The following is a 14,384-nucleotide window of genomic DNA, read 5'->3' as shown; positions in this document are numbered from 1 at the left end:
AAAAATCCGTAATATATTCAATTTCTCACTCTACCTCTTTTAAGGCAATATTTGAAACAATTAATTCTAGTTTAACAGAGACTTTCTGTGCTGCTTCAAGGGAACTGAACTTGTATGACATCCCTTTACAGGAGTGTGGTGACTGTTTACTTCTAAGTACTTCTAGCTAGCTTGTACAAAGTTCTAACATAACATGTTGTTTATGTTATAGTCCATATGGGGCCTCCATTATTTCAGTTAAAATGCTTTCCCTTTTAAGGAAAAAAATAAAAATGGGCAAGAAACAAAAAAATTATTACTGGAATATTTTTCAAATTATTAATAATTGATTTTGCTGAAAGTCTGTATTGATAACAAGTTTACTGCTCATTATTTAAGCGTTTTCTACTATTGCCATTTGAATCTACTCTGTTAAGACTTTAAATGCACCAGCATCACTCCTCGGCTACTCTTTGGTACAGTATCTGTTTGCATCCATTTAAAAGGACCAGGTCAAAAGAATGTGTGAAGCCTTGCTGCCAAACACACCGTATGTTAGGGGTTCCAGTGCACCTCTCTTGTACACTAGGTTAGTTACCAAGCCCAGCACAGTACGGGAAGGACCTTGTACGCAACCTGAGAACAACTAAGAACCTGAGAACAAGGCAAGATGTTTAGCCTCCGAGTCACATCAATAGTTCTTTTCTTCCTTTCTCTTTCTTCCCTCCTTCCTTCTTTCTCTCTTTTTCTCCTCCTTCTTCCCTCCCTCACCCTCTCTTCTTTCCTTCAAGACAGGAATCCACTATGTAGCTGTAGCTGACCTGGAACTCTCTATGTAGACCAGGCTGGCCTTGAACTGAGGGAGCTCTGCCTCCTCAGTGTTGGGGCTAATGGTATGTACCACCACACCCTGACAACAGATGTGTTTTCTTATGAAACTCAGGCCATCATAAACCTGGACTGAGAAAACAAGGGAACTATGGTAGCAATTTAGAGTGTCTATGTTGTTCATCTCTGATATCTAGTTCCTAGCACAATGCTTAGTACATAATTACTAATTATTTGCATATGTAATATAACACATTTGAATATGTAATATTCACGTATCTGAGTATCTAAGGCAATAATGAAGTCATCATACTACAGTGGCAATATAGACAATGTGAAGAGAGGAGGGGGCAAATAAAAAAGAAAGGAGGCAAATTTAGTGGCTTATTTTAGTAGATGGGACAGAAAGATTAGCCAATAAGGCAGAGGAACCAGTAGAAAATACTATTACTTAAGTCCATGAAGGGAGAATTTAATGAAGGGCAAGGTGGTTATGATATTAAATAGGACCAAACAGAACAAAACTGACAAACAACTCAGTGGCGATCTCTGATATGGCATACTAGCTCAAGAGCAAGTAGAGAGATGAAAAAAATTGTCAAAAAAAACCCCCCAAAAAAACAAAACAAAACAAAAAACCACTCTGACAAGCATGCTGGTAAAGGTGATAGTTTTAAGGTTGATGAGCTGGGTAAAGACATGGGAGACTTTTTTCTCTAAGACAGAAGTAACCCACATATACTGAATGGGCAAATACAGGCCAATCAAGAAAGACGACGGGAAGAGAACACGAGTGAGAAATGCTTACTAGAGGAAGTATTCCAGAGAAAATGAAATATTGGGGGCTTCAAAGAAAACACGTCTCCTTAAAAACTAAAGGAGAGTGGGTGTGGAAAAGCAAATGCAGGGCATGATGCCTGAGAAGAAAATCACTTTGTCAAGTGTGGTCAGCCAGAGCTACCATGTATGGTAAGTGCATCAGACTTCAAAGACTCAGTGGAAAAAAGAAGTAAAATAATGACTGCATTTTGATTATATATTTAAGTAATACTTTGGGAATACTGATTTAACATTTATAAAATTAATCTACCAGGGTTTACTTTAAAAATATTAACTACCAGAAAACATAAAACTGTATGCAGCTTGCTTACACTTTTTCCCCCCGGTACTAAAGACTGAAGCCAAGGCCTTCATGTGAGACAAGACCAGCCCTGAGCTGTGTCCCCAGGATGGTGTTGCAGATGTGTATCAGGTGACCGTCTACTTACTGTAGGAATACAAATCTTGCTGAGGGGGTTTCCATCCAGGAGGTACGACCCGTTAAACGTCACATATTCATCATAGTACTGAGGAGCTTGAGGAATGACACTACAAAGCAACTTGCGTTTTTCTTCAATTTTTTTCCGTATGTGCAAATATTCAAAATATGGATTTGCTCTCTCTGAACTGTATGGCTGAATCTCATCTAGCTTCAGAGAGTCTACGATGGCTGCTAGAGATTGTTGGGTTTTCTCTTTTGCTTGTAGTAAGGAGGGACTCACTTGCACAGGCTGAGGGACCCGCGACACCTTTCTTTTCCGCGGATGGTGAGTCTGAGGGTCATCCTCCTCAGGGAGTCTTATTCTTCCCCTTGGGGAGGAGTCACTCTCTTTTTCTGGTAAAAGTGTACAGCCAGCAAGAATTTGCTTGCTTTGATTTACCATCGTACTCGCTTTGTTTCTAGTCATTCTTTGAGGGGTTTGGCTTTCAGTTTTATCGTCTTCAGCATTCTCTTCTAATTCTACTTTAATTAGCTGGTCATATTTATGCATCTCTGGCTGGGCTGACTGCTGTGCATGGTTTTCCACACTTGACAAAGTGCTCTGCTGAGATTCTTCATCTTCAATGGAAAGCGAGTACTTTTCACTATAAGTACCATGCTTTGGATTATCCTGTTCACCGAGGTTTACTTTTGGCATCCCTGCATTCATTTCATACAAATTAGAATCACATTTACTCAACTGAGTTAGGACCAAACTTTGCAGTTTGTTTTCTTTTTCCTGTGAAATACCTTGAGTATCATCTGTGCTCTTCTCAACTTCATGGCTACCGGAAGACTTGTATGTGAGTTTGCTAAATGCATAATGTGGGTTTAGCTGAGAAGCAGTATCTCTCCCACTGAGGTCCTTTTCTGATGGCAACACAAGCAAAGAATTCACCTTCTCAAAGTTTGGGAGTGTATCCTGAATAGTGCTTTCAGAGTAAACTGGTACAAAAGAATTTGCCTTCTGAATGTCTGCTAAGACAAACGTGTTTTCCACATCCTTTGTAAGGTTATTATCACTATCTAAAACAGAACTGATCATAGGAGTGGCATTTCTCTGTAGTAAAACACCTGACTCTGGATTGGCAATATATGACAAAGACATGTGTTTAGGAGCAGATTCAGCATCTGAAAGTGACTGGCTGGAAAAAGAGCAGGGTTGAGGTGAAGAGAGGAAGGATGCTGGGTCCTGAGCACACGCATTTCCTGGCAGTTCAGTCTGGTGCTGGGGTAAGCAATCAGTGTTTTGTTCTCTTAATATTTTGTTTTCTGAATTACAAAAACTCTGAGCAGAGGAATCTTGATCAAGTATACCAGAATCTGGGCAGATAAAGTTGTTGGTGCTTAAAGACTCCAGTTTATCAACAGGTATCTCCCATGATTTACTTTGGATCACTCCAACTTGGTTGGATGGTTCCAAATGCATCGAACTGTCAATCAAAGTACCCCCAAGAACAGCACTCTTAATTACATTTGTATCAGATGATATATACCTGCTGTTTACAGACCTTGGTGGAGAGCCTGTAAAGCTGGCATGTAAGTCAGACACATGAGAAAGGCCTCTTTCAGGGACTGATGAAGAAACTTCAGGCTTGGGAGAAGGACAGGTCTCTCTTGGCACAGCTAAGCTGCCTTGATTGCTTTCTTCTGATACTTGGAAGTGTTTTATGGGTTCACAAATGACTGAGGGCATGCTACATCTTCTGATTTCTACAGCAGGTCTTACCTCACTAGTAACTATTTTAACATCTTCCACAGAAGATGACCTGAGGTGGCATACTGGAAGCCGGTTTGTAAACGGTGGTTTAAGTCGCTCTGGTAGTTCAGTGAGGCTCTCCAGCTCCTTTTCATAAAGAGCTGGAGATTTGGCATTTGGCAAAAAAGGTGACTGGGAAAATGACAACTGAGATTCAGAACCCTCTAACATAAAGTCAGAGTCATACTCAACCAGAGGCCGTGGGGTGGTGACTGTTTGGCAGGAATCTTCTGAACTAGCAACAGAAATCATGGACACGGATCTGGAGCTAAGACCCAGCTTCTCACCTTCTGACCTCGGAGACCGGTTTGAGCTATTCTCTGAAATAAAGGACGGCTTCCCTAAGTTCAATACAGTTTTGGTGTCAACAGATTGTGATCGATTACTTCCAACATCTTTAGATTGTTTCTCCTTGTTATAAACATCGGTCAACTCTGAACTTCTTGACCTGGTAAGTTCCTTATTTTTTGATTCAGTGAGTGTATGTTTTGTTTTTTCTTTATCTTTTACTTTAAGTTCTAAACTAGTGCGATTTCTTAACCGTTCTTTTTCTTTTTGCTTAATTTTCTCCTTATGTTTTTTGTGCCACTGTTCTATTTCTAGGTCTTTGAGGCTGAGCATTCGTTCAAAACTTGTCTGCATTAGATCATCACTAACTAGCCTCTTCTCTTTGGGCCGAGCATCTTTTGATGCTGGGGATGGTTTAGGTTTAGGCTTATCTGTGTCAGATTTCAGTCTGAGTAAAGTATTTAGTTGAGCTTTATCTCTACGTTTGTCTCGTTCTTTGTATCTGTCTATATCTTTTTTATCTTTCTCTTTTCCATCTGGAATTTTCAAAGGCTCATCCCTTGCCTTTTCTTTAAGGGATACAATTTTCTCATGCTGGGTTTTACTAGCACTGTCTCCTATACCTGGTTTTTTCTCTTCTTGTGTATGTCTGGAGTTAGTTACAATTATACTTTCTTTATCTCTAAGTTTTTCCTTCTTATCTCCTTCCCTATCTTTCTCTTTATTTCTCACCTTCTCTGATTTAGTATACTCACTACTATCAGATTGCTTTTTCTTCTCCAAGTGCTTTTCTTTGCTTTCTGCTAAACACCTCTCTTTTTCAGGTTTTTCTTTGTCATGCTTTCTGTCCATTTTTTCTCTGTTTCTTTCTCTGTCATCAGTTTTTTTAATAGTATTTTTCATCTTCTCACCTTCTTTATGACACCTTTCTGTTTGATGTGAATATAGCTTCTCCTTTTCCTTTATTCTGTCAACACATTCACTAAAATCCAATTTCTCTTTTTCTGACTTATGTTCATGTTTTATCTTCTTTTCTTTTTCAGAAAATTTTCTTTCAGTCTTGTCAACCTCTTTTTCTTTAGTTTGAAATCGTTTGTCAAATTTTTCCCTTTCTTTTGTATGCTTTTCTTGTTTTTCAATGTCCATTTCCTTTTCCAATGAATGTAGCCCAATAGCTTCCTGGTTTATACTGACACCCACAGAACTGCATTCTGCTTCTTTCTCTGTGGATACACTGTCTCTTTCTTCTTTTGTATCTTTCAGCTTTTCTTCCCTAAGAGATTTGTCATTTTCCTTTTTAGTCTTTTCCCGTTCTTCTTTAAAGTTCCTCTCTTTTGAGGACTGCTTTTCCTTAGCCGATCTGTCATCTTTCATGTTTTTTTCCACTTTTGACTTCTTTTCTGTTAGGGACTCATGTTCCATATTTAAAAAGAGATCTTCAGTTTCATCACTTTTAAAAAAATTCTCTTTCCAAAACTCTCTGTCAAATTCAATGCTCCTCTGTAGCTCTTTAGCATTATCTTTGTTTTTGTATTTTTCCTTTTCACCTTCACCTTCTTTTTTGTGCTTTTCTTTATCCCTGTCTTTATGCTTCAGTTTATGTTTCTTCAGTGTTTTGCCCTCTTTATCCATCTTTTTCAGCATGCACTCTGAGTTTTCAAATGCTGGATTATGATCTTCATCTTTTATTTTGGCATTTGACTTTTCACCAAATTCTAGGTGGAAATCTTTCTGATGTTTGTTTTTTTCCTTGTGCTTGTAAGATTTTACATTTGAACTTTCTGGCAAGAACTCGGGTTCCGTACTGTCATACCGAGCTAGATCAGTCTGTAAAGACACTTCAGAACTTCCCGGTGATATACATGCTTTAGTGTGCTCTTGCTTTAATGGTATTGACTGCTTTTCACTTAGTCCACAACAATGTTTGGGAGATTTACCAGTGGAAATATGAAATAAGTGTAATGAAGTCTCATCTTTTGGGCTAAAAGATTTCCTAAAACTCCCCTCCTCTCTGTTTTTTTCTGGACAATCCAGTGTAGTATTAGCTGTCAAGTTTGTTATTCTGGTATTTTCTTTCCCCTCTTTTTCTTGTTTCAGCTCTTGGTTCTCTTTGTTTTTATTCTGATTTTTTAATTTTCTTTTAACTTTGCCTTTCTGTTTGTATTCATAATCTTTTTTGGCTTGCGTATCAGAATTTGATGTTTCAGCAACGGAGCATGCGGTAGAAATCTTTTTGTTCTGAAGAACTTCCTCATCAGAACTTTCAGTACTAGAATACAGAACCCTCGATGGCTTCTGTTTTTTAGTTTTAAACGACTTAGAATAGAAGGCTTTCTCCTGTTTTGCAAACAGACCACTCCTTTCTGCTTCAGACTCATGCTCTTTCCGCTGTTCCTTCCGAAGAATGTGCCTGTCATCGATCATCTTACTCATCTCTTCCTCATCATCATCTTTGAACTCGTATTCATCAAGAGCAGATGCGAGCGGGGCTTTGCTTGGGAAAGTTTTGCTTTCGCAAACAAAAGAGTCTTTTTCTGTCTCTGAGTCAATATTTTCATCAACACTAGAAGGATTTACAGACTGAGCTTCTTCTGAATCTAGAATAAGAAAAAGAAAAATATAGCTTATGCCACAAATACACCAGACAATTCAGATAAAATCATCTCACACATGGAAGTCAGGCAAAGGTACATGAAAGCATTTTACAATCTGTAGCACAGCTTTTCAGCAAGGCTCCTTTCTAATGACACTCTTGACGCTTTAAAAGCACATGTTAAACACAGTATGTTTATTAAAATATAGGATATAAACATACACACCCATAGAGGGAAAGCATACAGCAGAGGCACCTGGATTAAGGCGAAGCATTTACTATAAAATTATTACAAAAATTCTCATAAATGTGCCTCTTTATGCTGGCAAGAAAATGGTTCTTCCCACTAAGAAAGATTAAGAACTACTAAATTAAAAGATTTTGTTTTATGCACTTTAAGATATGTATTAGCAGAACTTTACCATAAAACTCAATAATTTAAATAATGGCAAGGCTTTAATTATACTAGAAACATGGAGAAAATGAGAAAAAAGTTAAACCAAACTCCAATTACATAATCAAGACTGTAATAGATATGTAATTTATAAAAAGTACTACTCTGTTCTTTAGTTTTGTTATCTACAGTTAGACCTAGAACAGGAAAAATAGTCTCATTTCCTATGTATTACTCAATACACAAATATTTCATTAAATTACAGGTAAGCACCAGGCATGGTAGCAACCTCCTTTAGTCCTAGCACTTAGAAAGCAGGTGGATCTCTATGAGTTTGAGGCCAGCTTGGTCTACATAGTGAGTTCTGGAACAGCCAAGGCTACATACTGAGACCTTGTCTCAAAATCCAAACCAAACTACAGCCAAACTATTGTATAAATACAATCAAAGCCTTAGTAGAATTTATTTCACTGTATCCTTTTTTCTAATTAAAAAGAAGTTCTTAGCCAAGAGTGTTTTTTAGCTCATGCCTATCATCCTATACTTGTGAGATGGAAAAAAAAAATCAGAAATTTGAGGCAGCCTGGGCTACCTCACAAGACTCCACCTAAAAACAAAGCAACTCCTCCCATATCACAACAGAACACATCCCAAGGCGATCTTCCCCAGGCTGACACTGTTTGCACACATGTACCCAAACACAGGCCCACAGGCCCGAAAGTATCCGTGTCGGGACCTTCCTCTCTACGCTCACTGGATGAGAAAAGCAACATTCTTGTTAGACTGGCAGACTAATGAGTCCCCAGGACCTCAGGATCCATCTGCAGGTAGAGCTCTGTGAGTTCGAGGCCAGCCTGGTCTACAGAGTAAGTCCCAGGAGAGCCAAGGCTACATACTAAAAACTTGTCTAAGAAACAAAACAAAACAAAACAAAACCACAACAAAGCTGTTATAGAAATATAATCAAAGCCTTGGTAGAATCTATTTCTTTGTTTTGTTTTTAAGGGCTATAGGCACAAAGGCTTTGCTTCACTTTCATATGGGTGCTCATGATTTAATTCAGGACTTCTTGCTTCTCCATCTTCTTCATAAGTGGATGCTGTGCATCAAGGGCCTTTAGCAGAAAAGATTATAAGACTATAAAAAGGCAGGCTCAGTGGTGGTAGTGGTGGTGGCTGAGCTGCATACACCTTTAATCTCAGCACTCAGAAGGCAGAGGGAAGAAGATCTCCGAGTTCCAAGCCAGTCTGGCCTACAGAATGAGTTCTAGGACAGTTAGGGCTACACATAGAAACCTTGTCTCAAACACACACACACACACACACACACACACACACACACACACACACACATCTATTTTTTAAAAAGCCTATAGAATGATAGCTGAGACATCTGACCCAGGGGCAGAAAAACAAATCAACTGTAGTAGTAATTCAATGTTCCATTTAATTATTAGGATTCCATACTTAAGTATGTCTTGCTTCATTTGATCTGGCTCTCAAGTTTTTTCACACACAAAACACTCCATTTTGGAAACAGTCAGAGCTGTGTGATGGCAGGCAGTGCAGTGAGAGCTCTCTGAGGTCACAATCTTTGGTTTTGAGCTCCACCGAGTGATACTGTTTTACATGTATGTTATTTTAAAAAGCTTATAAACATACTTTAAAGTCCTACAATTACCTTAAAATCCTCACAATTACCAATATTGGTGTAAAAGCATTGAAAGAAGGAGTGTTAATACCATCAAAAGGAACATCTATTTCGGAACCAGTATTTGTCTAGGTACTTGATTAAATGAATCAGAGAATATATGTTTTATTATTACTTTTTAAGAGAGGGTCTCACTGTCGTCTACACTCATGATTTCTTCTCCTCTACTACCAGTGCACCTTGCTTATATTTCAACTCAAGGACTTTTCTCCCTTTGCAGTTTTCAAAGATTTAATTTCTTTATGGTTTCTATTTAATTTGTTTCTCACTGGATTATAAATTTCACTGGAAATGGAGAAACTTTTGTTCCATAAAACCCCAGCAAAACTTTCTACACATAGGCACAGAGCGTTAGGATGAACCAAGATGAAAAGGCTACACTCTTAATGTTACACAGCATGACAGCTGCTGAAGAGACCACTCCACAAGGCACATTCAAGTTACTGGGAAATAGTACAATTACTTAGGGGAATAATTAATGAGTATTTCTCAAGAAAGAAGCACAAAATTAAGTCATGAAAAGTACATTTCAGTTAGGGATTAACAATGTTTACATAAAACACGCAACTCAGACCACAGCAGCTTTCTCAGTAATGTCATGTATCACAGATATACCAAATATTCCATCACTGAGCTACACACCCACCCCAGCTCTTCATTTTTATGTCATGTATGTGTTTCATGTATATATGGGAGTGTAGTTGTCTGTGTGGGATGTCTTCCTCAGTCTTTCCAATCTTTCCCCCTCCCTCTTTTCTTTCTGACACTGTCCCACTAAGCCTGGAGCTCATCCTTAGGCTGCCCTGCAAGCTCTCCAAACCCACCTGTCTCCACCACTCTAGCTCAGTGCTGCAACTGCAGCTGCAAAGGGCCAATCTGACAAAAATCTTCCCTGCCTTAAGCAGGCTTAAGTTTCAACTCACTTCATCTTACTTAGGAATATAGATAAATCTAGTCCTGGATACCAGTGAAATAATCACTTTAAAGGATCTTTGTCACTCATTCTCTCTCTCTCTCTTGCTGTGTTAAGTAAATCACCTAGAATCTCCAAAGCCTCAAATTCCTACTGTCAAAATGGCCATGCTTAGAGTTCCATAATTCCCTTCCCCCAAACATCACAGGTTCTTGTCAATGCTACTAGTTCTTCTCCACAACCAGATGGTAAGACCCTTTTGCAGTAGATAGCATTTACATAAGTCATCAAACATGGAGAAGTTGAGTTGATGATCAACTAGAAGTTTATCCCTACTGACTAGCATCCATGGTGCTAGAAGGTACTCTGTACACTACCAGAGGTGAAAGGTAATCATCAATATTACCCAGATATAAACTGCACGACCTACAAGAACCACTTGCCTGCAAGATATACTGGTACAACAGTGGCACAAATGTTATAAGGGTAACCCACTACTTTTTAAAAGGCCTATGGGAAAGAACCCATACCTGACACTGCTGAAGTGGCTAAGAACCTGAGACTAGATAGGTCATGTGCCCATGAGAAAACCTACCACTATGATTTTCCTCATAGATCAGTGCCTCACTCAATTCTCATCAGAGAAGCTTATATGTGGGGTCAGGGGAGCTGGCCTGGAGCAAGAGTAAGGTCAAGGCATGTCCAACCCCCCAAAAAATCTTGTCTTGAGACTGGCAGGAGTAGGACTGTTCCCTCCCTGCCCTGGGCCTGCATGTGTCAGTGCATGTAGTCTCAGAGCTCCCACCTCTACCACCCTGGTGGTGGTCACACAGCCTAGTGGCCAGGTTACTTTCTCCTTATAAGATCATGTCCAGGAAGCACCTGGAATTCCTCTTCATGCAAATAAAAGCATTCCCAGCACCTTGGCCCTGGCCAATGATGTACATTCACCCTGAAAGCCTCTACCCACTCCCCAAAGGTTTAAATAGCCTTTGTTTACCCCAATTAAATGAGCTGTCTCACTGAAGCTGTCTTCCAAGAAGGCTGTTTCTCAAGCACTCAGCCAACAAAGACCTGGCCCTGGCTATGCTTTCCTCCTTCCAGTCCAGCTCTGTGCACAAGGAGCCTGGCTACCCCAGGGGGAGAAGCAGAAGATAGAAATTCAGAGCTCCACAACTGAACAATGAGCAGAGTGAGCAACTCTAGAGCACTTAGTCCTAAATGGGACATCTTCAGCAGACCCATTCCCTCATAGCTGAGATTTATGCTCATGAAAAGGCAGAAAGGGTATAAGAGTCAGAGGAAATGGACGAGTCCAAGGAAACAGTGTCTTCCAGAGACAGCAGAACTGCTGCACGTATGAACTCACAGGGACTGAGGCAGCACGCATAGGGTCTGCGCAGGTTCAGGCCAAACCATACCACCCCTAACCTCAAAGCTATCTGTAACTGATCCCCTCTGGCAAAAGGAAAACCAGTCTCTAGTGGAGTGCCAACAGTGTATCAACCACATTCCAGAGTAACATGCCCAGAGACAGCTGGCCAACACAAAACGGACTCCACGATTGTTGCTGTTTCTGTGGGCTTTTTGTTTTGCTTTGGAATTTTGTCTACTGTTTTTTTATTTGAAGGAGGAAGAAGCTGGGTGGATAGGGAAGTGAGGAAGACCTGAGAGGAGTTGCAGGAGAAAAAAAACCGTATGATCAAAATATACTATATGAAAAAAATTAAATACAAGATGTTTAAATGCCATAGTTATCATTATACTAAACTGTTTTGCCATTTTAGTTTTTAACTGTTTGGTATTTAGAATCTACTTAACCATAAAATTTGAATTGTATTTAAAATAGACTTTCTAAAATTGTTTCTGACAAAAAAAAATCCTGTAAAGTTGTTTAACTCAACTTATTCTCAACACCTTATTTGGGAAAATAGGATTTAAAAAAAAGGAGGCATGCATCTGTTTAAACACATTTGAAAAGTTCTTACTAAAGCATAGCGCTACTGAGATTAACATAAATTGTATCCTTTGCCCGCTCTGTTTTTTCAAGACAGGGTTTGTGTAGCCATGCCTGTTCTGAAACTTGCTAGACCAGGATAGCCTCAAACTCAAGAGATCTGACAGCATCTGCATCCTGGGATCAAAGGCATGGGTCACCACACCTGCCTGAATCTTGAATGCTGTAAAATTGGTCAAACAATTAATGGTGATGGTACACACCTTTAATCCCAGCATTCGGAAGGCAAAGGCAGGAGGATCTCTGTGAGTTTTGAGGCCAGCCTGGTCTACAGAGTGAGTTCTAGGACAGCCAAGGCTACACAAAGAAACTCTGTCTTGAATCCCCAACCAAAAAAAGGGTAAAGGTTGAGCAAGCAGAACAGATGAGACAAATGAAGAGATGAGGTTATAATACATAAGTCCCTTCCTGAAAGATCTCTGAAATAAGCTAAAAGGTTTGAGGTGATACTTTCCTATCAATATTTAACAAAATGATTATACTTTAAAGGTCTAGTAAGAGTCAACAACATTGGGCATTTGAACAGATTACCTTAAGTGTTACACATTAAAAACAAGTGTCCCATCAGTATCATATGCAATAGGAGCAATGATGGCTCTGTACTTGAAATAGTCTGTCAGTCTCTCATCTTTCCTCAGAAATTTAAGTGGTTCAACTTCCTGGATTATTTTCTACTGCCTTAAAAATCAGGATTAAAAACAATCAACTACTACTTTCCCTTTTACAAGTGCTGGCTTGAAGTTAGCATACTCTATCTCTGTGGTGTCTCAATGAATTCCATTTCTCAATGTTAAACTCCTTACATTAGGATAGGCAGATGGCTCTGGGTAAACATGGCTGCTGCCCAAGCCTGATAACTGGTACTTAATCCCCGGAACCCATGATACAGGGAGAGAACTGATTCCCAAAACTTGTCCTCTGACCTTAAAAGATGAGCTGTGGCACATGTGTCTACACTCATACACAAGATATTAATACTAACAAAAATCCCTGTGAACTGTTTGCAACACTCAAATCTTCAAGTTTTAACACTGAAGTTTTGGTCTGCAGGCTATGCTTAAATCCATTTTTTTTTTTTCCTTCTCTATTCCCCTGAGCATTATCTCAGCCCAGGTTCTTGCCTAGACCAAGACACATGATGGTCAGAATTACAGATCATAATGCATGTCTACTCATCTCAGTTTCCCACTCCCAGGATTCGCTACTGACCTTCTTATCTGCTAAGCACACTTCTGACCCTCGGAACAGCTCTTACTATACCCACTGAAGGGACAAACAAACATAAACTCTGCTTACAACTCATACTACTTGAGTCAGGGTGCTTTGACTTCACAGTATTCTATACACTCGCACCTTTCTCGTTCCTTCTTGCTGTATACAGTAGCCATACTATAATGTTACTTCCTTTTCCTACAATGTCCCTGCATACTACTGTAGATTATAATTAGTTACTCCTTGTTTTCGATCATCAACTAATCTCTAGGTTATTTTAATTCATGATTAAGTGCAGGGTCAAAATTTATATGTAGGAATACATATGCATATATACATGTATTAGTGTAAGTAATCTGCTGGAAAGAGGAAGAAACAATTTGTCTTCAGTATAAATCTACATTAGCATTCACTTTTGTTAAATTTATCTGGAGTGGTTTGGGAAGTAATGTTAACTCCCAGTTAACTCCCAGTTACATGGATGGAGGCATTCCTAAAGGGAGATAGATAGATAGATGATAGATAGATTGATTGATTTATATAGAGTGGTCGGCCTGCATGTATACCTGCAGGCCAGAAGAGGGCGTCAAATATCACTATAGATGGTTGTGAACCACCATGCAGTTGCTGGGAATTAAACTCATAACCTCTGAGCCATCTCTCCAGGCCCTAAAGGAGTATATTTTAATACCTGTTATCTAGTACCATCCTAGCATAAATCCTTAAGCGTATGTGCAAGCCTACACAGGATAGGACTTCCTGTAAACATATAAAAAAGCATGTGTCAGGGCTGGAGAGAGGGCTCAGCAGTTAAGAGAACTCACTGCTCTTCCAGAGGACCCAGGTTCATGTCCTAGTACCCTCATGCAGCTCACAACCATTTGTAATCTCGTACCAGGAGTTTTGTCTCGCTCTTCTGGCTTCCATGAGCACCTACACAAACACAGACACAAACACAGACCAGCAGGCATGCACACACACACACATAAATAAAGTAAGTTTAAAAGCTAAAAAGCAAGTAAAACGTCTAAGAACATTTTATATGTTTATAAAACATAATCGGGAATTCTACAATGCTTAGCAGACAGTAGGTGACTAATAGTGAATAAAATGTAGAAATTGTAGATTTTAGAACTGCATCAAGACATAAAGAAATTAAATGGCAGGAGCTCAGAGGCTAAAGTCACTGGTAGCCAAGAATACTGACCTACGTTTCCTCCATGATGAAAGGTAATAAAGACAACCACTGCAAGTTGTCTCCTGACCTCCACAGGATGTCATGACACACGTGTATTCCTCTCTCAGTACATAAATAATGTTAAAATTGCAGCAGCAATTTTTGAAAATTATGGTCAATGAAGCTTATTTGAAAATTATGGTCAAAGGTAGTT

The 14,384-nt window shown here is 39.3% G+C and overlaps 1 protein-coding gene across 1 annotated transcript in view; it reads right to left on the bottom strand.

The window, feature by feature from the left end:
• The window catches only part of Ankrd12 (ankyrin repeat domain 12), a gene marked incomplete at its 5' end in the record, with an annotated part of 61,980 nt that overhangs the window by 15,034 nt on the left and 32,562 nt on the right, over positions 1–14,384 (bottom strand). Inside the window, 1 exon segment of the mRNA XM_055628362.1 lies at positions 2,076–6,751. Coding sequence (XP_055484337.1) covers positions 2,076–6,751 — 4,676 coding nt within the window.

This window comes from Psammomys obesus, unplaced genomic scaffold (assembly GCF_907164565.1).
Source record: "Psammomys obesus unplaced genomic scaffold, mPsaObe1.curated_primary_1811, whole genome shotgun sequence".
Classification (NCBI taxonomy): Eukaryota; Metazoa; Chordata; class Mammalia; order Rodentia; family Muridae; genus Psammomys; species Psammomys obesus.
The sequence above is the reverse complement of the archived record's forward strand: the minus strand, read 5'-3'. Positions and strand labels throughout refer to the sequence as shown.